The sequence below is a fragment of the Kogia breviceps genome, chromosome 10, assembly GCF_026419965.1.
Source record: "Kogia breviceps isolate mKogBre1 chromosome 10, mKogBre1 haplotype 1, whole genome shotgun sequence".
NCBI classification, from domain to species: domain Eukaryota; kingdom Metazoa; phylum Chordata; class Mammalia; order Artiodactyla; family Physeteridae; genus Kogia; species Kogia breviceps.
In genome coordinates, this window is record NC_081319.1 from 70,686,730 (window position 1) to 70,713,014 (window position 26,285).

General features: G+C 49.1%; 1 protein-coding gene across 1 annotated transcript; it reads left to right on the top strand.

Moving 5' to 3' along the window:
* Positions 1–1,156: 1,156 nt before the first annotated feature.
* On the top strand, positions 1,157–26,285 carry RAB44 (RAB44, member RAS oncogene family). The gene is made up of 13 exons (XM_059076344.1): positions 1,157–1,374; positions 8,472–8,583; positions 10,276–10,450; positions 11,707–11,853; positions 12,519–12,609; positions 13,016–13,111; positions 15,112–15,299; positions 15,896–17,358; positions 20,671–20,752; positions 21,808–21,922; positions 22,999–23,100; positions 24,638–24,714; positions 26,195–26,285. The coding sequence occupies exons 1-13, from the start codon at positions 1,168–1,170 to the stop codon at positions 26,283–26,285; spliced, it is 2,946 nt and encodes a 981-aa protein (XP_058932327.1). The 5' UTR covers positions 1,157–1,167.

The window sequence follows — 26,285 nt, forward strand, 5'->3', positions numbered from 1 at the left end:
GAAGGAGGAAGAGGTATCAGCTAGGCAAGGGGGTGAGAGAATCAGGGAGGTTTGGGGCAAAGGGAGCAAGCGTGGGAGGGAATCTGGCATTCCAGGAATGGCGAGTGGCTCAGAAAGGATGACATGGACCATGATGGGATGCAGAGGTGAGGGGGTGAAGGATGCGCACATCTTGAAAGGCCATAAAAGCCATGTGGGGGAGCTACGGATTCCCTGGTGCATATGTGGAAGGAGTAGAGAAACGTTGTTGAGGAGGAAAAAGAGGTTGGAGGCCAGGTGAGGCTGAGAGAGGGAGGAAGGGAGGATGGAGAGAGCCTCTTCCAGAAGCTGTGATGTGAGGAGATAAGCTGGTAGAGCAGCAAGTTGCTTCTTTCTGGTCTTTCAGACAGTGAGATCCTGGACCATCCTGTGTAACCACGCCCAAGTAAAGCAATAGAACCTATGATGGCCGGAGAAGACTTTGTTTTTGTTTTTTTTGGCCGCTTTGGGTCTTCGTTGTTGCCCATCGGCTTTCTCTAGTTGCCGCAAGCGGGGGTTACTCTTCGTTACGGTGTGTGGGCTTCTCACTGCGGTGGCTTCTCTTGTTGCGGAGCATGGGCTCTAGGCACGCAGGCTTCAGTAGTTGTAGCACCTGGGCTCAGTAGTTACGGCATGCAGGCCCTAGAGCACACAGGCTTCAGTAGTTGTGGTGTGTGGGCTCGGTAGTTGTGGCTCGTGGGCTCTAGATGGCAGGCTCAGTAGCTGTGGCACATGGGCTTAGTTGCTCCACAGCATGTGGGATCTTCCAGGACCAGGGATCAAACCTGTGTCCCTTGCATTGGCAGGTGGATTCTTAACCACTACACCACCAGGGAAGTCCCGGAGAAGACTTTTGATAGTTGAACAGAGAATTGAAGGAGATGAGGGCATGTGGATACCTTAGGGAAGAGCATTCCAGGCGAGGGAACAGAGAGGGCAAAGGCCTTGAGAGGGATGTGTGGGAGGCCGTCAGCTGGGGGTGGGTGATGAGTCAGAGAGGCCAGTGCAGGTCAGATCAGGCAGGGCTTTGTCAGCCACCGTGGGTTTTCTCCAGGGGTGATGGGGAGTCATGGGAGAGTTTTGAGCAGGGAGTGACTGTGTTCAGCAGCCCAGTATCCCCTCACCTCTCTGTCCCCAGGCCAAAGCACCATGGAGAGTGGACAGAGAGTGCCCCGAAAGGGCCGGAAGCTAGGCTCCAGCCGCCGGCGACAGATGCGAGAGCTAGCTGATGGCCAGGATGCCTCTGTGGCCCCCGAACCAGAGTCCTGGTCCTCCCAGTCAGCTGCAGAACTGCAGGGCTTCTTCCAGGACTGTGGTGCCAAGGAGAGGGGCTTTGTCACTCGAGAGGACCTGGCGGTGAGTCCAAGGCCCCATCCCCCTGACTCCCTTTTCCACAGCCTTCTGAGACTCCCCATCCCAGGAAAGCAGAGGTTGCCTGCTGTTTCCCCTTTCTCTCATCTCAAATTTGCTCTTAGGAAAGGCTAGGAACTTGTTTATACTAATGTGTAAACGATTGATAAGGCCTTTTGTGTTACCCTCTTCCAGAAACTTTTGCATATTAACAAAGGAAAGGTTTTAGGCCAAAGAAGTAACTTGCAAATGGTATAATTTTTGGCCCACTGAGCAGGGAAGTTTATCTTGGGGAGCAGTCAGGGCCCTGGAAATCAAACAATGTCAATGACTGCAAACTTCAGTGAAACATAAGATCAGCCAAGGTTGTACTGCCAAGAAGTAATCTTAGGCTGTGATCTAGACCAAGATTGGCTGGATTTTTTTTTTTTTTTTTTTTTTTTTTTTTGGTTTCTCTTCATTTTCTACAAAGGGTCCTATGTGGGTTGCTGGTGTCTCACTGGACCTGCTGTCTCCTCCTGATGCTGCTCTATGCTCCAGACTTTGTTCTTCTCCCATCAAAACTGACCCTTCCTATATTCCACCCTCAGGGCCACAAAAAAGTACAAATGGCTGGTGTTAAAATATAATTTTCAAAATGGTTTAAAAAAAAAGACTTTGGACTAAATATAAAATCAATACTTATCAAAGATCTATGTAATTCATTATTATTATCAGTCAGTGAGGGAACCAGTAAGATATTATGACAGGTTCAAGGAGCATTTGAGAAGCTGGAATATTTATAGGCAATTTGACAGAAGAGTGTTAGGATAAGTTTGCTGAGTTCAGTTTTTAAAATGGCTAATGTCCAACAGGCCATAAATCTTTTGGGTTATCTGTACTACTAGACAAAAATTATTTTCACCTCTCCTGGACAAAATCTACAAGTTAACAAGTAACTTTGATAAGTCTGGGACTTCTAATGAAAGGTAAACAATGAGATGAACTAAGTGCATTCCTCTCGTCTAGACAACACTTGGGTAGTCTTTACCCCCATATAATATTGAAAGTATGTGCTGTCTACCTTTTTGCCTTATTTCCAAGTTTCAGATAATTTCCTGTGATCATAAATAATCTCCAAAGTTTTTTATTTTTGACATAAAAAACTCTGATCTCATTTGGTTTGGCTCGATCATTTCCTTAGATGCAACGAGGGTGCAAATAAAGCATGTGGGTCTCCTTGACTGGGCTCTGCAAATCTAGGATTTTGAAGTATTGAGCCATTTTAGCTTCTCTCCAGAAGTTTTCATATGGAATCTTAAGTTGGACTTTTAAAACCTCTGTTATTCACTCTTCTACCTAGAGTGACCATCTGTCCCAGTTTGCCTGGGCTGGAGGGATACTTAGGATGTGGGACTTTCAGTGTTGAAACTGGGAAAGTCTTGGGCAAACTGGAACAAGTTGGCCTCCCTACTAATATGGGAACCAAGCATAAGACTTTCTCTAGCATCTTTCACCTGCAGCACCTATAAATGTGAGGGACTTCCTCCCTTCTTGAGGTTCCCAATTTTTCTAAGGTCCCTCTCCTGCTCAGAAGTAACCTTCCTTATCACCTGTTTCCAGGCCAGCTTCCCACGAGAGCTTTGCAGGCGTTGCTTCCACAGGTGCTCCTTACAGTGGACTTGTCACAATTGATTAAATGAGAACCATCTTTTAATACAACATCCAGTTACACAATTGATCTATTCAACTATATCCCAGTAAAAAGGAGGACAGATTCTTATTGAAACTGTGTAAATAACTATATTGCCAGAGAAAGGAAAGAGATTCAGGAAAATTATTGGTTTCTGAATCAGGACGGGGTCAGTGAGATTCAGATACCATTTAAAATGTTAAATTTCAGTTTATGAAAGCATAATTTCCTAAACTGAAGTTTAGAGACAGCTCAAGACAGAGAGATTTCCTCATACATCCATAAAAATAAAACAATAAAAAAGTAATATCAACTATATTCCCAGCAAATAACCACAACTCGATTTCCTTCAACCGTTCATTCAGTTCCATGTAATTAATTCTTGATCTACTGGATCTTGGGTGAGCTGGTTGCTCCTGGACTGAAAAGAGTCCTAGAAATTGTGATCTACTGGCTCAGTCTGAAGGTCAGCTAATGCCAGCTTGGAATCCTGTACCCAAGTAAAGCATCAATAGCTCATAGAACCTGGTACAGTCCTTTTCCACAAGACTTTGAGTCTGTGCTTTGCGGAAGACACAAACTGTCCTGCAGCTTGTAACCAAGCCTTCAGGCAAGGGTAGGAAAGCAGAAATGTGTTTAGTAATGAGACTGAAAGCCTGTAGTTATTACAGTAACTAATAATATCAGAATGGAAGAGAGTAAAATGTTCTATTGGGATACGGTATATAACTATTTCATAAGAGTTTGATTAGTGTTTCCCCTGAAGATAAGAACATCTTTTGCATAGTAAAGACATTGAGAAATCTCTAGGGCCTTCCCCTAAAGCATGCAGTTTCTGAAATATTTATATTAAGAGTGTTTTACCTATGTAAACTTAGCCTAGGAAAGGCTGAATATCTTTTCTGATCTGACAGTTCTTCCCACGATACTCTTATAATAGTGTTGAGGTACTTAATAAATAAAGAGAAAGATATCCTGACATTTTAATTTTATTTTTTCTAAATTTAGGATCTGATGTTGGGAAGGCAAAACCAAAAGAGCCATCAGAGAAGATAGGGCACTAGATTAAGATAGAATCATGGGATCCTGAGAAATAATATTTGGTTTCCTATTTAATCAAAGTGACAATAAAATAAAACATTTTGAAATAAACATAGAAGGCAACACTATTGCAAGGATATTTAGCTCTTTTATAGGGGAAGTGGCTCTGCTTTTTGTTTTAAAGAAAATTAGAACACGATAAAGCCAAAATAAAGCAGAGAAAATTATTCTGCTGAGACATGGAATCAGTTTTCCAGGCAACTTACACAGAAGATTAATAGTAACCCCTTTTTAACCCTTGCCTAGAGCTCTAAGACCAACTTATCATTTTAATAGAGATGGAGCCAAATTCTAGTTTTGCATTAATATAACATGTGGCAGTAAAACTTTCACAAGATTGACTGATTTTTTTTTAAACAAATTTATTTATTTTGCTGTGTTGGGTCTTCGCTCCTGCGCACAGGCTTTCTCTAGTTGTGGCAAGCAGGGGCTACTCTTTGTTGCAGTGCGCGGGCTTTGCAGCTCTAGGCGCGCGGGCTTCAGTAGTTGTGGCACACGGGCTCAGTAGTTGTGGCTCAAGGGCTCTAGAGCACAGGCTCAGTAGCTCCACGGAATGTGGGATCTTCCCGGACCAGGGATCGAACCTGTGTCCCCTGCGTGTCCCCTGCATTGGCAGGCAGATTCTTAACCACTGCGCCACCAGGGAAGTCCCCAGATTCACATTTTTATAATCTTAAACATCATGTAAAGATAATGTCGGCTTATTTGATAAGTAAAACAAAACGAGAAGTGTAGGAAATTCAGATTAACTACTTTCTTCACAAAAAACAAATCCAGATCTTATGAAAAATAGAATGTATACTTGTATTATATTTAATATAAGATGGAGAAAACACAGATAGCTATTATTTGTCTTTTGTAAACCAAAATTATTAAACCTATTTAAGTAATTAATTAATTTTAAAAATAAATTTATTTTATTTATTTATTTTTGGCTGCATTGTGTCTTCGTTGCTGTGCACAGGCTTCCTCTAGTTGTGGCGAGCAGGGTCTACTCCTTGTTGCAGTTCGCGGGCTTCTCTGCAGTGGCTTCTCTTGTGGAGCACGGGCTCTAGGCACCCGGGCTTCTGTAGTTGTGGCACACGGGCTCAGTTGTTGTGGCTCGTGGGCTGTAGAGCACAGGCTCCGTAGTTGTGGCACACGGGCTTAGTTGCTTCGTGACATGAGGGATCTTCCGGACCAGGGCTCGAACCCGTGTCCCCTGCATTGGCAGGTGGATTCTTAACCACTGCACCACCAGGGAAGTCCTAAACCAATTTAATTTAATTTGTCCAAGATTCACCTTAATTATCTGAACCTGGCTCCTTAAAAGTTTTCTGAGTTAGCAATTTCTTATAAGAGGGATTTTTTTTTAAGTCCAGCACATTTAAAGCATTAGAAGTTCAGTTTCTTTTTTTTTTTTTTTCTGTGACTTTGGGGGCCATTAGATTTGTATAAACACTTATTTGTCTCTACAAACCAATCCACACAGAACCCCTGTGAGAGACGTAGTACTCTAAGTCATTAATACCCAGATACAGAAAAATATTCACACTCACAATGAGAGTTAAGGGCCGTTCTGAATTACAGACATGTAGACACACAGACAGGGCTTCTTTTCTCCAACCCTAGCCACAGGTCAAAAGTAAACACAGAAACAAAAACTCTGCAGTTCAGATTTCAAAGAGCTGTTCTCCCCAGCGGGCACAAAATTCTTAACTGATTTGAGGTCACACCTAGAAAAACAAACACGCCACCACCAACAACAAAGGATTAGCAAACCAGATTTTCTGTTGTCTCTCAACCAACAGACACTACGTCTCCTTCATGTATCCCATGGAGATCTCCAAATGGTCAGTCCATAAAACGGAATTCCCCATCATGGCTACTACCAAAACCAGAAGCAGAAAATCAGTAAAAACAAAAACATAAAAACTAGAGAAACAGAGTCAGCAAACTTAAAGCTCTGTCACACTTGGGATTCCCTTCAAGAGCCAAGAAAAAATGTTCCTGGGTTCCCAGAGTCCATCTGGGGCTCTTTTTCCAGCAATGCAGTTTACTGGGTTCTGACAGCTGAGTCCACTGGGGCATCTACATGAACCTCCAAAACTGTCAAAGTAGAATTTCCATAAAGGTAAAATCATGATCCTTAGACAAAAATGAGTCTGGACTTCCCTGGTGGCACAGTGGTTAAGAATCCGCCTGCCAATGCAGGGGACATGGGTTTGAGCCCTGGTCCGGGAAGATTCCACATGCCGCCGAGCAATTAAGCCCGTGTGCCACAACTACTGAGCCTGTGCTCTAGACCCTGCAAGCCACAACTACTGAGCCCACATGCCACAACTACTGAAGCCCTCGCTCCTAGAGCCCATGCTCCGCAACAAGAGAAGCCACCGCAATGAGAAGCCCACGCACTGCAACAAAGAGTAGCCCCCGCTCTCCACAACTAGAGAAAGGCCGCGCACAGCAATGAAGACCCAAAGCAGCCAAAAGTAAATAAATAAATAAATAAATTTACAAAAATAAAATAAAATAAAATGAGTCTATACTAGAGGTTTTATTTAACTCATTTATTAATGAGAGATGTTATGAATGGTTGAAAGAGCACTTTAAAAGCTGGACAATTTAACAAAGAAATGTTAGAATCCGATTGCCGAGATAGATTTTTTTAAAGCTGGTTAATGTACAACAGGCCATAAATCTTTGGGGTTATCTGTTCTGTCAGACAAAAGTTATTTACATCTCTCCTGGACAAAATCCACAAGTTAACATGTGACTTCATTTAGTCTGGGACCCCTAATCAGTACCATGTGTTGAATGAAGTACATTCACAGAATCTAGAAGATGCTTGGGTGGCCTTGGCCCCCCTGTAGAATACCGAAAGGATGTGCTGTCCCCTTTTTGTACTTATTTTCAAGTTTTAGATAATTTTCTGTTCGGTGTTCATTGCATTTTATTTATAGAAATGAAAACAGAGCCAAAAAATGTCCAAGAATAGGGGAAAAGTTAAGTAATTTTGGAACACCCATTCAAAAGTATGAAGGAAAAAAAAAAGAGTATGAAGGAGCAATTTCAATGAGAGTTATGGATATGAAGAAATTATGGGTAAGAAAAAGGTACAGCATTATATACATTATAATATGATTGCAGCTATGTAATCTATATGCATCTAGAAAAGGTGGGATGGAATTATTTTCATATGAGGAAAGGAGGACACCTTTATTTCTTGCTTCTTCCATCCTGTTGTCTGGAATAGAGATTTCTGAGTTCCGGAGGCTTCTTTCACCTTCATGTGGAGGGTGGCACTGAGGGACAGTTAAGCCTCGAGCTTGAAGTCTGAGGCCCTGCAGACATAGTGGAGCTGCCACAGCAGCCCTGGCCCGAATACTTCAGATTAGTTATCTCAGTTTTTATTATTTAAGCCTCAGCTATTTGAGTATTTCTGTTATTGTTTGTTAGTTTGTTTTTGCTGAATGAATCTGAGCCTAATCCTAACCCATACATAATAAAAAAAAATAATCTAGGATTCATTCTATATTTAACATGAACAAGCAATTCCAAGTTTGTTTTTTTAAAAAATAAGTTTATTTATTTATTTATTTTACTCTTGGCTGCATTGGGTCTTTGTTGCTGGTGTGTGGGCTTTCTCTAGTTGCAGTGAGCGGGGGCTACTCTTCATTGTGTGCATGGGCTTCTCATTGCGGTGGTTTCTCTTGTTGCGGAACACAGGCTCTAGGCGCATGGGCTTCAGTAGTTGTGGCATGCAGGCTCGGTAGTTGTGGCTCATGGGCTCTAGAGCTCAGGCTCAGTAGTTGTGACGCACGGACTTAGTTGTTCCGCAGCGTATGGGATCCTCCTGGACCAGGGCTCAAACCCGTGTCCCCTGCATTGGCAGGCGGATTCCTAACCACTGTACCACCAGGGAAGTCCTCCAAGTTCTATTTAAAATTTTAAACTAGATATTAATATTTTAATTCAGAACATAGTCTGTTATACTGCATCATTGAATAGTTTTAGATAATTTTTGAAGACTGATAAACACATTCTGAGGAGAATTGGCTAATGTCCTTTATTAGGGTCCTAAAGGGATGAGACTCAGAACAGGTAGGTTTTGATGTTGGATGGAGGAAGGGAAAAGGTGTGGACGAAGTTCAAGGCACTGCTGAGAGGGCGGCCTTGGATAGGGTCCAAGAGCCTCAAGGGTCTGACTTGAGGTCAGGTTGGCGGTGGGACTCCAAAACTGGGGAGAGGGGAGGTGGGGATGGCTAAAGACAAACACCCTCTCCTTTTCTGAGGGTGGTCCAGAGCCCTCCCCAGTGAGAACAGCACCCAACTTACCTCTTCCTTGCAGGTGGCCAAGTTCAGCTTCCTGGGCAGCAAGGAGGAGCTGGGGATGATCTTTGACTGGGTGGATGTGGAGCGGAAGGGACGCCTCTCCCTTGAAGAATTCAGCTCTGGGCTCAGTATGTCTGTCCTGGGAGGGCCTCTGGGGAGTGTGCCCAGCATGAGGTGAGGCTGGGCAGACAGGAAAGACCCCAGGACTCCCTACCAATCACAGGACCTTCATAACATGCCCAAGGGCAGTTCTGGGCATGGATGATGATACAGATTTCTGTGGAGATGAGAACACTTAGACTGAGTGGGAAGGCAGTTGGTTCAAGGTAGAGCTGAGCCTGAAGACTCTAGACCAGGAGACTTGACTTCCTTTCCACCAGAGAGAGGAGTTTATTGGCTGGCAGCTCCCCTGAGCATCCCCCTCCTCCAGAGAGGCCTCCAGGCTTGCTTTCTGATGCCTCCCTTGTCTTCTCCCCAGTAAAAGGTTTCCCTTGAGCAAGAGGTTAAGCACCACCTGTTCTTGAGACCACAGGCCTTGTTTCTGCCTGAAGAAGGTCACATTCTGGCTTTGGTTAGAGGAAATTGAGGCCCCAGGGAGGAGCAGAGGGTGATGTTTAGTGGGTGGGGGCTTCCCTGGCCCTTCCTTAGCCCTCACTGGCCCAGGTTACTCCAACACCGGCTTCTCAAGACATGCCCAGAAGGACCTAAGGACACCAAAGCCGGAGATGCACAATATTCCTGCTGAGCTTGATGGGGGAAGACCTTCTGGCCCAGGGAATGGAAGAAGTGGTGTCCTTGCAGAGACCCTGAAAAGCACTGTTCACCTTTTAAAGTCTGCAAAGCCATCTGAAGTTATCAGGTCTGCTGAGTGTCCAAGAGGTTGGGGGATAACAGGAAGGGAGGCCAGGAATCTGCATTTATAGGTTGGGGCCACCCCAGGAGGTGGTTGCTCCAGTTCTGGTGATTGAGAAGCTGGGAGTAGGGAGGGGAAATGAGGGTCTGGAATCGGGAGTGGGGCAGGGGAACATTTTGTCCATGTAGCCCCAAGAGGCCATCTTCACATCTGTGTCCATTGCACCCATGATACTGGGGACTTCCCAAGGTCTATGGAACAAAATTCAACCCCCTCCCCAGGGCCTACAGGCCAGCACCATCCAGACCCTTCCAATCTCTTGGGCTCACTCAATACCACTCGCCTCCTCCAGCATGCCAATCTGGCTCTTACCTCAGGGCCTTTGCATGTGCTTTTCTCTCAGCCTAGACTATGCTTCCCTAGAAATCCACATCACTTGTTCCTTCTTGTTAGTCACATCTCAGTTCCAGTATCACTTCCTCAGGACACTCCTGACCACCCTCTCTAAAGTAGACTCTGTCTAGTCTCTCAGTGGAAATTACCCTGTCCATTCCTTTAGCTCACTTGGCAAATCTACTTGAAAAAAAAATGTGTCCTTTTCAGCATTCATAGACTGTCAGCTTCACCAGGGCAGGGATTTTGGCCAATTTTGTCCCTAGCATATAGTAGATGCTCAATAAATATCCCTTGACTGAGTGAAAAGACTGTTGGCCACCGTGGAGCTGCTGTGTGACTTCCAGCAAGTCTTTTGGCCTCTCTGGACCTCAGATGTTCATCTGTAAAATGGACAGTGTCTACCTTGAGTAGACTCCAAAGGTTGATGTGAGGAATGTGTGACCCTGGCCCTGTAAACTGTGACTGACACAGATATAATGATTTCCCCAATGACTGGAGCAAGGCAAGGCGGGAGGTCAAGGGACTGAGCCGAACCCCACTCTGTTCCCTTCTGCACCCCTCTATCTCACAGAGAACATCTTTGGCTTCAGCCTGAGCACCCACAGGCTCCACAGAAGGAGGCTACAGTTCTCCAAGCGAGGATCTGTAGCCACCAGTTTCCCAGTGCAGGAGGAGGCCGACACTGAGGAGAAGGAGGCGTTCTTTGCCTTCATGGAGCAACTGGAAGTCGGCCACTCACTTCCCGAGTAAGGCCAGCATGGTTGTGGGTGCAGGGAGAGCCACTGCTGGTCAGTGGGGGTGAGGACTCTCCTGGACACAAGGTCAAGTGGGAGTCACCAGGTAGAGCTGGGCAGAAATCCTGGTTTAGCCACTTGTTAGCTGTGCGACTGCGGGCAAGTAGCCTAACCTCCGACCTCTGTTTCCCTGGCCACAGAGTGAGCATAAGAGCTGCTGTGGAATTAAATGAAGCCACGTGTGGAGAAAGCCTACCTGCTAGGAGTCCATCCCACTCAACCTCTCCCTCCCTGTCCTGCCCTACATGGTCAATCCTCAGGATTAGTGAGTTGAAGGGTCAGCTCCCTAAGGGGACTCAATTCTTAAAAATACAAAGCTCCCCGCGGGTGCCGAAAAGAGGGTCCCCCAGGGGTATGATGGGGGATGCTTTTCAGGCATGGTGATGCTTTGAGTTGGGCAGGACTGGAGACAGGAGAGCTTGGAGACTGCCTCAGCCTCTGGGCTTTTGGTGTTCTCTCATGCTTAGAGAAGGGGCTCCTGCCTAGAAATACCCCTCTCACACCCCCCAGGTCCCACTGGGTCTGTTAGAACCAGCAAGGGAATCACCCTCACCTGACTGTCCAGGTTCTCCCAGTTTCTCCCTCCCCACAGGGCTCTGTGAGGACAAGCTCTCAGAGGGTGGGGCAGCTGTTGTGGGGCAGGCAGGGTGGGATTGGGGTGCAGCCTGGCGGGACAGGTGTGGTGGGGAGTGATTTACCCACTTGGCAGCTTTGGCCTGGGCTCAGCCCTCAGGCATCTGTCTTCATGACTTAGTTAAATCCATGTGAAAGCAGCATTTATTGAGTGCCAACTGGGTGCCAGACCCCAAGCCGGTGCTTTCACTGGGTGTGTCTCATTCTCCAGTGGCTGTTTTACAAATAAGTTCAGAGAGGGCATGGGACTTGCTAAAGGTCACACAGCTAGAGTGGGAGAAGAGAGAAGATAGATGGAAACCCTGGGCCATTGGACTCCCAAGTTCCCCCACCCCACAATTAATCAACAAACCGTAGAGAGACAAAGTGTTGTGGGGATTGACGAAGGGAAAGGGCACAACTGGGAAAGGTTCCTGGGGGAGGTGGCATTTGAGCTTCCCCTTGTAGGATGTAAATAGATTTTCGTGGCCCAGGTGCCCGTCTCTTGGAGTGTTGCCGTTAAAACCGAGGAGTGGGGCTCCCCCTGCCTCCTGGTCCCGCCTCGTGTCTAATCTCTGGCTATCCTCCCCTCCCAGGCAGGCGGAAATCTGGCAGCTATGGAGGAAGCTGCAGCAGGAGGAGCCCCAGCTGGCAGGCAACCTGGAGGGCTTTCTGGCCAAGATGAACAGTCGCCTGCAGGAAGCACGGACCGACAAGGAGGTTCTGGAGCTGACCCTGAGGAAGTGAGTTGGGGCCGGGGTGCCTTGCCCAGTGTTGGCACACAGTGGGTACTCTTTACATTTTAGTTGAACCTTAATTGAATTCTCTCAGCTCCAAAGAATGGAGGTCAGGCGTCTACTGCTGGGCTTGGGAGCTGGATGGGCAGAGCTGAACTGGAAGAAGGGGTGACTAAGGGGACCTATTGGGGAGGACAGAGTTAGGCCTTCAGCCAAAGAAGGAATGGTCAGTATGTCTTGGTGCAGGGCCACTGTGGCATCTGACTCCAGGGCACCATTCACGTAGATTACAATGCATGTGGTGATCCTGGGTTTGGCATGGGCGCAGCCTTGCCAGGGAGTCTGAGTTATGGGGGTAGGAGGACAGCATCAGCGGGAAGTGGGGACAGAGTGATGGGGCTTTGGGGACAATGAGACAGGGCCACAGGAACCAACATCTTGATGATGATTATGGGAGTCGGCATGATAGGATCAGATGATCAACATCAAGGGCATATATGTCAGGAGCTGTTACTGGGATGACTGTTCTCAGGGCGACGGGGGTCAGTGACCGCTGGCAGAGTGAGGTGGACAGTAGCATAGACTGCAAACCCAGGCCCAGACCACCTCTGCCAGCAGCAGGGTCCCAGGGTGCTGACGGGCTGCCTGGCCCCGCCCCCCACCCCTTCCAGGCGGGACTCTGACTACCATCGCGAGGTCCAGCAGCTCTATGAGGAGATAGAGCAGCAAATCCGGCAGGAGAAGCAGCAGCTCCAGGCTGAGGTAGGCTCTCTGTGACAGCCAGCCTCTCCTCCGGCCCTGAACTCCCCTGCTGGCCAAGCAGCGGGCCGGCCACTGGCCACTGTGGGGTAGCAGGAGGCTGCTGGGAGTAGATCTTCTCATATCCCTGAGCTCATATTCCTCAGAGAGGTGGGGTGGGGAGTGTTGAGCCTGGGCCCCCTGCTCACCTCTGCCAGGTCTCGCGTGTGTCCCGGAGCCGCTCCTCTGCTCTCTGGGTTTCTGTCTCCTATTGCCTGAGCCAGGGCAGCTGTCCTAGATCCCTCCTTGTTGAGACATCCTGGACCCTGCACCCTAGGCCTGGGTGGAGGTGAAGCGTGGGGAGGGCCAGCCCAGTCCAGCTGGGTCTTAGATTCGGCAATACAGGGGCTGAGACCTTTCGGCTCCCCAGAGCGACTCCCGGGGCCTGGCCCTCAGCTCCCAGATGCAGGAGGTCCTGGAGGCCAAGGAATGCACGGTGCAGCGCCTGACTGAGGGCCAGAAGGCGGTGAGTGATGGGTTTCCCCGGGAGCCCAATTTCTGAGGATTCACAGACCCTGACACCCATCTCCTGAGGGTTCCCTGGGCTCGTTGGGCTCCTGCATCAGAGCTGGCCCCGAGGAAAGAGGAAAGCGATATCTCTGGCCTTTTTCTGAGATGAGGCGGGGTAATGCAGTGGAAGTACTGGGACATGAGTCAGAAGGTCCAAGTTCAAATTCCTGCTGTTCCAATAAAAAACCATGCAGATCCGAGGAAATAATTTTGCTTGTCTTGGCCTTAGTTTATCCATCTGTAAAATGAGAATAGCCACATCTACTGCATCTCCCCAGCTAGTTGTGTCAAATGAGGTAATAAATGGGAAAGCATTTTGAAACAGGAAAGCACTGGGCAAATACAAAGTCTCAGAATTGGAGAAGCTTGGTGATAGGGTGGTGTTCAACTTTCATTTCCATTGACAGCTGAGTGACCTTGGGCAGGTTTTTAACCTCTCTGACCCCTGGTTTCCTTATCAGAGAAATGGAGATCAGAACTTTTGCCTTAGAAGGCTGCTGTGATGATCAGAGATACTATATTTGAGGGCCTAAGATGGTGCCTGGCTGGTAGTAGGTGCTTTACATATCACAGTTGTTACTGTCGCGGAACCTGACCTAGCTTCCTGGTCAGAATACCTGCTACCCCAACACCTCAGGTCTCGTAACCTATAGTCACTTCCAGTTGGCATTGTGCTAAGCCTTTGGGTCTGAGACCCTGCCCCATTGTCTCTTCCCTCCTCAACTTCCAGACCACTGACCTTAGTAAAATCACCATCTGTTGTAACCAGGACAACATGCATTCTTTCAGCACTGGACCAGGTTCCCAGAGGCTTCCCCACCATTGCCTTGGCTGGTCCTGCTACCTGGTCTCACCCTCCTGACATGGGTTTATTTCCCAGGTACCTCTGCAGTAGCTGCTCCTTGGAAACTGAGGCGGGCCCCTCCTGCCAAGGGAAGAGGTTAGACTTTCCACATGGGACCATTTTGTCCTGTCCCCTGTGGATGTGAAGCCTCTCCCCCCAAGGCTATTCATTCCTTTACCCAACAACTATTTATGGTGCACCCCCTATGTGCCAGGCACTGTTCTAGGTTCTGAGGAACATAATAGACACAAATAACTCCTGTCCGTGGAGTTATTGTCTAGTCAGAGAGAGAGATGATAAACTAAATAAGCAAGTAAAATCTATAACATATTACATAGTGAAAGTGCTAAGGAGAATAAAGTAAAGCAGGGCAGGGGGACAGAAGGGTTTTGATAGAGGAGTCAAGGAAGGCCTCACTAAGATGATGACTTTGGAGGAAAGACCTGAGGGAGGTGAGGAATGGACCATGTGGTATCTGGGGGAAGAGCCGTCCAGGCAGAGGGAATAGCAAGTGCAAAGGCCCTGAGGTGGGTATGATGTGCTGTGAATGTTCAAGGACCAGCAAAGAGACCTGTGGGCTGGAACAGACTAAGGGAGCAGGTGGGGGCGGGTAGTGAGAGAGAAGGTCAGAGATGTAACAGAGGTGGGGTTGGGGGGAGACTGTGCAGGGCCTTGGAGGCTATTCTGAGGCCTTTGCCTTCCATTCGGCATGGTCAAGAAGCTCTCCATCTCCCAGTCTTGTGACCTGCTGTTGGATCAGGAGCTCCTTGCAGACCAGATGCGCTCAGAGATGAGCAGCCATTGCAGAACGTTGAGCAGAGGAGGGTGTGATCCCATGTATGCTTCAGGCCCTTGTGGTGCTGGCAGTCTGTGTTTCTTACACAGTTCCCTCTCTCTTCCCCATCCCCCAAATTCCAATTTCTCTCCCGGGTGGGAGGTAATGGAGCTAATTAGGCCAGTGAGGGGGTAACAACCGCCACCCGCCCCAATCCTATGTTTTAAGCTGGGTCTCCAGGAGCCTGGAGTCTGTGCCCCACAGTGGTCTTGGGAGGCCGTTTGTTCCCCTGAAGGGCACCTGGGCTTCCCTCCTCCTCACCCTCCACCTCCTGCAGCTGGAGGCCCAGCTCCACCGCCTCAGCAGCACACACCAGGAGGCCAGCTCGGAGAACCAGCAGCTTCGGGAGGCCCAGCGTGACCTGGCTGGGAGGCTGGAAGAGGTGCGGGGGCAGCTGCAGGTGACCAGGGGGCACCTGAACGCCACCAAGGCCCGTGTGTCCTGGCAGATGGAGGAGGAACTGAGGCAAGTAACTGCCACCCCTGGGCTGGGCTGGAGACCAGGAGCTTCCTGGAAGAGGGGAGGGCAGCTCTGAGTTCTCCGAGGCTCTGCTCAGTGCCCAGAGCACACAGACTCCCTCCTTAAACTTCACAACAGCCCTGCCAGGCTGGGATTATCATGCCCATTTCTCAGACAAGGAGACGGACAGGGGAAAGTCATGTGCCCAGACACACATGACATATGAATCACACAACTGGGATTCACACACACACACACGTGCACATGCACACGCACACACACACAAACAGGTTAGTGCAGTGCTGGATCCTTGGTGGATACAGCACCCACTCTACTCGTTACAGGTCAGAGGAGTGGGATGGACCAGAATGGTAGGGAAGGCTTCCTGGAGGAGGTGAGGCTCCATATAGGCCTGGAAGGATGAGCAGGATTGGAGGTGGGGAAGGGTAGGGAGTGTGTGCCAGGACAGAAGCACCGCCAAAGGGAAGACTGGGAGGAAAGACTAGCGGTGAGGTGCGCACCCAGTGGTGATGGATGCTGACAGGGTCGGTGTGACCTCTACCCGCCCCTTCCCTGATCTTAGCTTCCCGCACCCTTTCTAGTATCCCCAGAGCAAGTGAGGAGAAGGCCTCAGTCTCCTCTGAGGAGGCTCCCCTGCCTGGACTGACTGGGGACAGCGATGCCTGGGACCAGCTCCTCAGCAGCTTCAGCAGCACCCGCCACAGTGCCCTGCAGCTCTCCAGGAGCCCACCCCCAGCTCCGAGAGCCTCCTCAGGCCCCCAGACACCCCGAGCGGTCAGGCAGATCTCCATCCCAGAGCCGCGTGCTTTTCTCTTTGGTCAGGAGACACCTTCAGATCCAGATGGGTCTCCAGGAAGCACCGCTGGGGTGCCTTCCAGGACCGAGGAAGAGAAAGGAGTGAACCCAGAGGGGCAGGACATCAGCCCAGAGCAGACTGGAGAGCCCCCCAGCCTGGAACCTAAGGAGGAGTCAGGGCCTAGCCCTGGGGTCCACTTCCGCTGGGGGCTTCCAGGGGCTCCAGCTGGGGAGTCAGGGGGCCTGGTGGCAGCTGCGTTCAAAGTGCTCATTCCTTTAGAGGATGGGGCCCCTCCTCATGTGACCTCTCCCCCTCCCCAGGCCTCAGCTAGGCCCAGTGAACAGTTCCAGGCTTCATACTCAGATGACGAGGGCCCCGGGCCTGGGCCTGTCCCAGCCAAGCCACCCAGGCAGAGAGAGGCCCTCCATCAGGACCCACATGCCTCTGGCTCTGAGCCAGGGCTGGGGTCCTCAGGAGCTGGAGCCCTCACAGCAGGGCTGGATGAGCCCTCCCAGGGCCTGGAGCCTGTGGGTCAGGCTTCCACAGAGGGATTGGAGCAGGGCAAGCTGAGCCCAGATGCACAGGAGGGCCGTCCCTGGGGACTACAGGAAGCTCACAGCCAGGTCCTTCGGCCTGAAGGGCTGTCTGCCCTACCAGACCAGAGTCTGGAAGAGGAGCCCAGGGCTGATGAAAGGAAAGCAGGGGACCAAGGAAGGCAGGATTTCAGGTCAGAGCTGTCCGTTGAGGCTCATGGCCTGAAAACTGGGCACTCGGAACTCCCCCAGCACAATTCCCCGCCTGCTCCTCTCCCACCTGACAGAGCACAGGCTCAGGCTGAGGCACAAGCCCCAGCTCCTGAAAAACCATCACTTTCAAGGGGCTCTCCCCCCACAGGGGCCCAGCCTGGGGATGCAGCAGGGCCCCAGGAGCCCACACAAACCTCCCCCACCAGGGCTGAGCTGGAAGCCCAGCCCAGGCCCCAACCTACAACCACTCACACAGAAGAAGAAACAGGACCCCCTCAATCCAGGGAGCCAAGGGCAGAGAACAGGCCTGAAGATCCAGGAATGGACTCTGGAGGCATTGGGCTGACCCCATCCCCAGGGGACCGCATGGCCAGTGAGCCTTTGGCCAATCCTGATTACGCCTTCCACGTCATCTTCCTGGGAGACTCAAATGTGGGCAAAACATCCTTCCTGCACCTGCTGCACCAGAACACCTTTGCCACTGGGCTGACAGCTACTGTGGGTAAGAGCCACCTGGGGAGGGCGACAGGGGAGGGAGGGGGGACCCGGGGGACCAGGCTGAAGAGCTGGAGCAGGCCCAGAGCAAGCCATCCCTGAGGAAGCTATAGGTTCTGCCCTCACCACAGGACCTGCATTAGACATTATTTTATATGGGCATAATCTGGCTATTTTACTAATCATCTCTAATTACAGGTAATTTGCTTTTTCTGCATTGATCTGATTAGCTAATAATGTGCCACATCAACAAAGCACCCTGCAATTTAGCTGCCAGCACTGGCTGATGGTGAAAACAAGCAGGTCTCCACACACGGTGGTCCCTGGGCAGGCCACCACAGGGTCCCTGCTGCTTGAATTTGCTCAGGACCAACCCTAGGCCAGTCAGCCAGACTCTGGCAGGAAGTGGCCTTTGGCAAGTTGAATATTTTACGCAGAATGTATTTGTAGAGTGGGGTAAGTTAGGAAAACAGGTGCCTGAGTTCAAAACCCAGCTCTGCCACTTACTAGTGGTATGAACTTGAGCAAATTATTTAACCCCTCTGAGCATAATTGGGGCAACAGTAGTGCTGACCTCATAGAGGAGCTGTGAGAATTAGTTCAGTTAATACATATCAAGTTCTCAGAATAACATCTGGCATGTATTAAGTGCTCAATATCAGTTATTTTTATGGTTGTTATTATAAGTAAATTTTTGATAATGTCTAATTCAGTGGCTTTTGCAAATGAAATGTCCCATAGCACGAAGCCTCCTCTCTCTAAAAATATTGGGATATGTGGCCACTTGAACATTGCATAGAGCCACAGAAATAAGCTCGTGGGAACAGCCAGCTTAGGGGCAAAGTTGGAATGATCCACGTCTTTGTGTCCATCAGGGTGCGTGCTGATGGGGATCAGTGCTAGACCAGTGGATAAAGTTCTCAAACTTTATGTAAGAGGGGGCCCCCAGGACAAGATCTTGAAATTTTCTCTGCCTGAGAATTCCCCCCTGGGGAGCCAGTTAAAGATGCAGAGTTGTCAGGAAAAGGGGACCCACAGGAGTCCTGGTCTGATGTTGAACAGGGTCACAGGGTCTGCAAGGCCACCATCCTTATCACCTAAGCTACTGGTTACTGACCACCTACAATGCACCAGGCATATATGCCTTATTCCTTACATCAGCCCTCCCTGTGATTGAGCTTCTCCCATTATTTTGTGGTAAGAAGTTTCCACAAAATTCGATAGAGAAAAATACAGATTGCATAACTGTAAAAAGACAAGGCAACTCTGCATGCACTGCTAGCCAGCTGGGAGGACCTGAGATCCAGGTGCGTGATCCAAATCTGTCCCACTGCTAGCTGTGGTTTGGTGCCTTGCCTTGGTGTCATCCATCTGGTTTAACTATGACTGGGGACGATTCCAGCTTCCTCAGCCATAAACATTTCCCTACTCAGCATCGTCCTGCTCCATTCCCACCCCTCTTTCTCACCTGTCTCCATTTGAGAACAGGGCTGGTGGAGGACCAGAGCCAGAGCCAATCAAATTATAGCTGATTGTGTACTTTTTTGAGGCTTCTCCGTATCTGCCCCCATTTTACAGATGAGGAGAACAGAGTATTGAAGACCCAGTTAAATTTCTTGCCCTACCTGGGCCCCAAAGTTCATACCCAGGGCCACCTGCCTTCAAAGCACAGGCCCCCACTCCAGAAGTTTTACCCTCTTATGGGTTCAGCTTTGCCCTCTCCCTGGGGTTGTTCATGTAAAATAGCAGATTCCTTGGGAAGCTGAAAACATTATATTTCTAACAGCTTATGTGGTTAAGTTGTAACACGTTTGGGGGAGGGTGCGGGGATACATGGGTGGATTGAGGAGGGTGATAGGCAAGGAGGTGAAAAGTGGGAGTAAAGTTACTAAATGCAAAGGGTTTAGTTAGGGTTAGGGTTGCTCAGTAGATCACACAGTGGGTATTTAAGCAGAGGCTGGATCTCATCACGGGGGGTGGGATTAGATAACCTCAGAAGTTCCTGCAGACCCTGGGCTTCCTTAGACCTTGAGGAAAGGGCGCAGTAAAGAGAAATGGAGGGACTTCCCTGGCAGTCCAGTGGTTAAGACTCTGTGCTTCCCCTGCAGGGGACACGGGTTTGATCCCTAGTTGGGAACTAAGATCCTGCATCCCGTATGCCATGTGGTGCGGCCAAAAAAAAGAGAAGTGGATGCTACAGACAGACTTTTGCTTCAGCATTTTGCTGAGGTCAGGACTCCCAGCTGCAACTTCTCCCAGCTTCCTGTGGAGAGCATGGGTCTGTGGCTTCAGTCACCACCAGGGACAGCAGCCGGTGCTTCTGGGGGCTGTCATGAGAGACCTAGTCCTTGAGGAAGGTCTTATCAGCTCAGGGATAATATGAAGAGATGCCCCTTTCCTGAGCTGGTCTGGGCCCTGCAGTGGGCTCAGCATGGAAAAAGCAGCCCCTCTCTATCAGCCCCACCCCGCCTGGTGTCCCTGGGAAGTGAAGGTTGGCTGGAAGGTGCTCCCCAAAGATTCCAAACCTCCCTGGGACTTCACTATTACTTCCATATTTCCAGGCACAGGAGGTGTCTAGAACCATGACCCAGGGAAGGGTGGTGGGTCTGTGAAATTTGAGGATTTGGGGCTCAGGGAGATGAGAATTCATAGTGATAATAAAAATTACCACCTCCTAAGCACCCCCTAGAAATTAGTCTGAACCTTGGACATAAGTCATTTAATCCTCCCAACCACCCAGTGATGTGGGTCTTTTTAAATTGCCACCTTGCAGAGGAGGAAGGCAGGCTCAGGGAGGTGAAGTGACTTGCCTGAGGTCACACAGACAGTATAGCAGCAGAAGGTGGACAACTCACGGCCCAGCTGGTCATCCTTGAAGCCAACATTCCTTCCACCCTCCTAGGCTGCTGTCCGGGTAAAGGGGGAAGATGCATGCAATAATTAGGAATGAAACAAGAAGTATTATAAAAAATAAATTAACAAAACTGATCTTCCCGAGTAGCCTAAGGAATAAACACTGCCATGCAGTTGAGAAGACAGATTTTTTTTCTGTAGAGGTAAAAACAATGCAAGGTGCCTCATGCTGGCCACCTCTCAGGGCGGGAGTGCAGTAGGAGCTGCCTAGTCAGGGAAGGCTTCTTGGAGGATGTGGGCCCTCAAGTATGGATGGGATTTGGAGAGCAAAAGGGAAGCCCAGCAGCTGGAGGTTCCCATCCCACCCTGGCTGGTATTGGGGACAGGTATGTATTCAGGCAGGCCTCAGCTGCAAGTCCGGGATGGTAACTTGAAAGTAAGCTTGACTCTCCTCTGTGTGTCCTAGGAGTGGATTTTCGGGTCACAAACCTGCTGGTGGACAACAAGTGCTTTATGCTGCAGCTCTGGGACACAGCTGGCCAGGAGAGGTAACAGGCACTGTTGACTTTTGTGGCTGAGCCTGGACTGCAGAGGAGTGGAGGGCAGCCCCAACCCTGAGGAGTCCAATATGGGCTGAGGCAACCAAGTGCAAACACAGCTTCTACCCCTGATGATTCAGGAGGTCAGGGATGGAGAGATGAGTCCAGTCCCCATGCAGGAGACAGGACAGCAGACCCAGAGTTCCCCTCAGCATGGCAGGGCACCTGTGATGGCCATCCCAACAGGGGACAGCCACCCAATTGCCTGTCCTTCTGAAAACGCTGGCTTTCTACTTTCTGGTTAAGCCGTAGTGATCAAAACTAAAAAGGCACATCTTCTGTGAACCAGAAGATCTACTTCTAGAAATTCATTCTATTGATAAACTCATACATGACTATAGTATGAAAGGGACCAAGACTGTTCATAGCAACACTGTTTATATTATGAAACATTGGAAACAACCTAAACACCATCAGTAATGGACCAGTTAAATATATTAGAGTCTCTCCACACAATAGAATATTATGAAGCCACAAAAAAGATGGAGGACCCTCTTTATGTGCCAACAGGGAAATATCTTCAAGACATTTTATTATGTGGATAAAACAAAGTACAAAATACTGAATATTAATAGGTACAGTGTTTTACACTGTATTTGTTTAAACAGTATGTATATGGGTATATGTGTGTGTGTGTGTACATATACATTGATGTATCAATATATATATAAAATACCTCTGGGAAACTATTTTAAAAATGGGTAAAATAAACTTCTTGCTATCAAAAAAAAAGAAATGGGTAACTCTGGCTGCCTCTGGGGATGGCTGCAGGATGAGGGTGGGGTTGGCTGGGAGAGACTTTTCACAGGGTGCCCTTTGGTACCTTCTGAAATTTGAGCCATGAGGACTGTTACCTATTCAACAATAAGCACACTGTAAGAAGGAAAATACATGCACGTTCTCTTTGGGAAGCAATTAGAAACAGATGGAGTGGCTGAGGCCTAGAGAGGTCAGGGCTTGGGGTCAGGTCGCCTGGCATGGCCTGATGTGGACTCTCTGGGCAGGTACCACAGCGTGACGCGGCAGCTGCTCCGCAAGGCTGATGGAGTGGTGCTCATGTACGACGTCACCTCCCAGGAGAGCTTTGCCCATGTGCGTTACTGGCTGGACTGTCTCCAGGTGATGATGGCTGCTGGGGTTGGCCTCAGTGTGTGGAGTCAAGAGGGAACTTGTATCCTTCCCACTCCCTCTTTTCTCCCAGGATTACAAATGACACAGAAGACATATGGGTGACATAATCTACTGAGGGTATGTGGCTGGATGGGCTGGGAACATAGTAGTACAAAGAAACTACAACCACATAGTACGGCCTCCAAAACATAATCTTTCCTTTATCCTATGACCATTTTTTTCCTATATACAGAAGCTCTGTGATGTCTTCTTAACACCTGGGGATAATGCAAGTCTAGTGCCACTCTAGGTGATCCTTCCTCTGTTCACACATCTCTAGTTCTTCCCCCCACGTACTTACTTGCTGTATGTATACATGCTGAAATTCTGCAGTATGTGCTAGCACAGAAGAGGGGTATGAGGAAAGACATGTTGTCTTCTCTCTAGAAGTTTCTAGTCTAGTTGAAGAGATGCAAGAGAAGCAGGATAAGGTGATACGTGAGGAGAGCTGGGTTCTGGGTTCTGATAAGACCTGGGTTTGTATCCCAACTATCCCATCCCAACTCTGTGACCTTGGACAAGTGACTTAAACTCCCTGAACTTCAGTTTCCTAACTTTTCTCATAGAGCAGTTGTGAGGATTAATTGATATAACTGCTTTCAGCACAGCACCTGGTATACAGTAAACTCTCAGTAAGCAGAAGCTATTATTATTATTATCCATGAAACAATTAGGAGATGAGCCAAGGCAGCCTGCGTAATCAAATGCTGGGCTGTTGAACACAGGCAGGAAAGAGGGGCATGGACAGGAGCAATCTAGGAAGTCTTCCTGGGGGAGGTGACTTTGAGGTTGGCCTTGGAAAGTGGGTGACATGTTTGCAAGCAGACACGGGGGTAGGTTCACTGCAGATGGAAGGGAAAGTGTCAGAGGTGGGAAGAGTGTGGAGTGGGTGTGATATCGAAAGGTGGGCATGTGTGGAGGGAAGTGGCACACAGCTTCCTGGAGAGCATGGCCAAATCTACCCAGGGCCTGGCACACAGCAGGCACTCAACATGTGTTGCTGAGGGAACATGTTCTGTGTACAGGATGCAGTGTCTGACAGCGTGGTCATCCTTCTCTTGGGAAACAAGACAGACTGTGAGGAGGATCGGCAAGTGTCCACAGAGGCTGGGCAGCAACTGGCCCAGGTGAGTACCTGGGCATCAGCCCCTCCCCAAGCCTGGGTTGGGCAGACCCCTCCCTGGAGGGTAATGAATAGGTCACCCTGGCCGAGACCACAGAGAAGGATCCATTCCTGCCCTTGCCCAGTCAAAGACCGACAGCCTTCCACCCACCTGGCCCTAAGACCCAAACACAAGACGGTAACAGTGGGCATGACATTGAACCTCACTGTTAAATTAGCAAATCCCCACAGTGTCCCGACCTACCTAAAAATATCTTCAGAGTCAAAATCTTTTTAAGCTTCACTTAAAATTCCCAATCAAATCTTAATTTTATCTCTGGTCTCTAATTAACATAACATTCCTTGTAATTTATTCTATCTTAAGACCCAAATTCTTCCCTGGGAAGATTGCATCAAAAGCCCTGTCAGCAGACAGGGGACAGTGGATACTATTTATTTATGAATAGAACTGAACTACATTCCAGAAAATCTGGAGAATAATAAAGGTGGAACAAAGACTCGCTCCCTGCCCTACCACTGACACCACCCCTCTTGGCATTTCCATATCGCATTTCCTTCCTGTTTCTTCTCTCATTTCTCCTGATCATGAGGTCATCATTGTGACACCTGGTTGGTGGGAACTTTTTCCTCTTAAAAGTAGTAGCTCATCTCCTTGACACAGTAATTCCTCCTCTAGCAATTTATCCTAAGGAAAGAGTCAGAAATAATCATTCTTAAGAGAATGACGTACTGGATACCCGTGTATTATGTATAACTGAACATTTGTATGAGGATATTCTTTGCAGTGTTATTTATAAGAACAAACCTTTGGCAACAGTTGGTGGTTAATTTGTGGAGCTTCATGTGAGAGGCTAGCATTTGCCATTAAGAATCCTGTTCTAAAAAATATTTAAGGGTGTGGAGGAAATGCTTACAATATAATGTGAAGTCAGAAAAGCAGCTGCATCTCTGGGTATAGGTTAGGTTGAATCATATGAGATTGCTGATATCTGACTGTTTGGTGTCTATCAAAACAGCACTTTCATATGGTTTAACCTAAAGTATAACGACGTTTAGCCCACCCCCCTCACCTCCCAATAAAAGGGTTATATAAAACACAATGGAAATATATACTCAAACACTAACAGGAGTGTTTTATATTTTGTATGTCTACTTTTTTATGCTACATTTTCAAATATTTCCCCCAATTAAATATTTTTGAAATTAAAAATACATATAACTAATGACTTTAAAGTGTCCCCAAGGACACTTCTCCAAGTTGGGACACAGGCTTCCCACCGTCACTCTGAATTCTGTGGAGTCTTCTAGGTGTCATCTTTGTAACTTGTCCAGCCAGGGTGGAGAGACAGTGGGCAGAGGGGCAAGGCTGGGGACCATGGGCCACAAGGAGACGGAGATGGGCTGCCTCACCTGTTGGGGTTGCCTGGGGGTGTACTGGGTGGGACTCTTTCTGATGATCAGGTCTTTGGTGCTGGGCACTGCCACCTAGACTCTCAGTGGTCTCCCCCATGGCACCTGTACCCCTATTTGTCTGGCTGCAGGAGCTGGGGGTCTCCTTTGGAGAGTGCAGCGCTGCCCTGGGTCACAACATCCTGGAGCCTGTGGTGAACCTGGCCCGGTAAGTGCCGCCCCGCTGCTCCCCACCCAGAATCTTCTGGACAGCCTTCAGCTGACTCATGCGGGAGGGGAAGGCCCATTCCGAGGAAGCACCTGTGAAAGCACAGGGCTCAGAAGTCTGGGGAAGGAGAGAGAACATTGCACGGAGTCTCCTCACTCCAATTCTACCAGTCCTGTTAGCTGCATCACCTCTGGGAAGTCTCCCGAACCCTCTCTTGAGCCTTGGTGCAGTGGCCGAGGGGCCGGGTTTTATCCCTGGTTGGGGAACTAAAATCCCACAAGCCAAGCGGTGTGGCAAAAAAAAATAGTAATAATAATGTAGTGCATTTAGATTAAAATCCAAATGCCTCTCAGTGGCCTGTATCGGCTTCAGTGCCATCTCCCTGCACGCGCCGCCCCCACCCCATAAGCTTCAGCCACTCAGAGGGATCCTCCCTGACCACGCCCCCTCCCACCGCTATTCCGAATTACCTTCTCTGTGTCCTAAAAAGCCCTTCTTGAAAAAAAAACAAAAAAGCCCCTCTTGACAAACTGTAGTTACACACACATTTGTCTGTTTTCTTTTTGCTGCCTGCCTTCCCTACCAGGCTGTAGCTCCAGGAGGGCAGGGTCATGTCTGTTTTGTTCAGCCCCTCCCCCTGGGGCCTGGCACATTCTAGGTGTTCAATAAATGAAGTGAGTGAGGGGGGAGGGGTATTAGACCAGATGATCTCTGGGCCCCTTCTCTGACAAAGCAGCTAGAGTGAGCTTGCTAAACTGCAAACCTGATCACGCCAGATCCCTCCGACAGGAAACTGCTCAGTGGCTTCCCTTTGCTTTAGGATAAAAGCCCAAGTTCCTGAATGTGGCTTCCTGGCCGGCAGAGCCCTGAATCCCTGCTGCCTCCAAGGCTTCTTTCTGGCCATTTAGTCCTTAGGCTCTGTGATTTAGGACAGCGCCAGGCACACAGTAAATATATTGTGAATAAATGAATGAACGAAGGGGCTTTGCTTCCCAAACCCCAAGCTCTCTCTGGACACTGAGCTTTTGCCCTCTGCCTAGAACACACCCCTCCCTCTTTTCTGCTAGTGAACCCTTGTCCACTGTTCAGTCTCAGCTCCATCTCTGCCTCCTTGTTCCCTAAATCCCTCCAGGACCTGGTGTGAAGTCCCTCTGTGTGCCTCCCCATTCCTGGGTCCTGATCACCCCTTCCCCTCTCTGTCTCTCTCACTACTCAAGGCAAGGACATGAGGGCTTCATTGTCATAATCAGAATCCCTTGCGCCTGGCACACAGTAGGCTACAGAGAATGCCAGAAAAGAGACAGGAAGCCGAAGTCTCCGTGGCCCCATTTTTCTGGTGCCATGTGGAACGCAGGACAGGGGCAGAGAAGCTGGGAGAGAGGAAGCTCGGGGGGACAGCCCCCCAGCTGCACCCCTGGGCCCCTCCCTGCTGCCCCTGGGAGGTGAGAGAGACGACTGATGCCCAGGCATCTTCACGCAGGTCACTCAAGATGCAAGAAGACCGCCTGAAGGGCTCACTGGTGGAGGTGGCCCCCGAGAGGCCAACGAAGAGAGCTGGCTGCTGCTCCTGA

Coding starts and splice junctions, on each gene's coding strand:
- RAB44 (XM_059076344.1), top strand. CDS start 1,168: ATGGAGAGTGGACAGAGAGTGCCCCGAAAGGGCCGGAAGCTAGGCTCC. Junction 13,112..15,111: donor TGACTGAGGGCCAGAAGGCG/GTGAGTGATGGG, acceptor CACCTCCTGCAG/CTGGAGGCCCAGCTCCACCG. Junction 20,753..21,807: donor GACACAGCTGGCCAGGAGAG/GTAACAGGCACT, acceptor CTCTCTGGGCAG/GTACCACAGCGTGACGCGGC.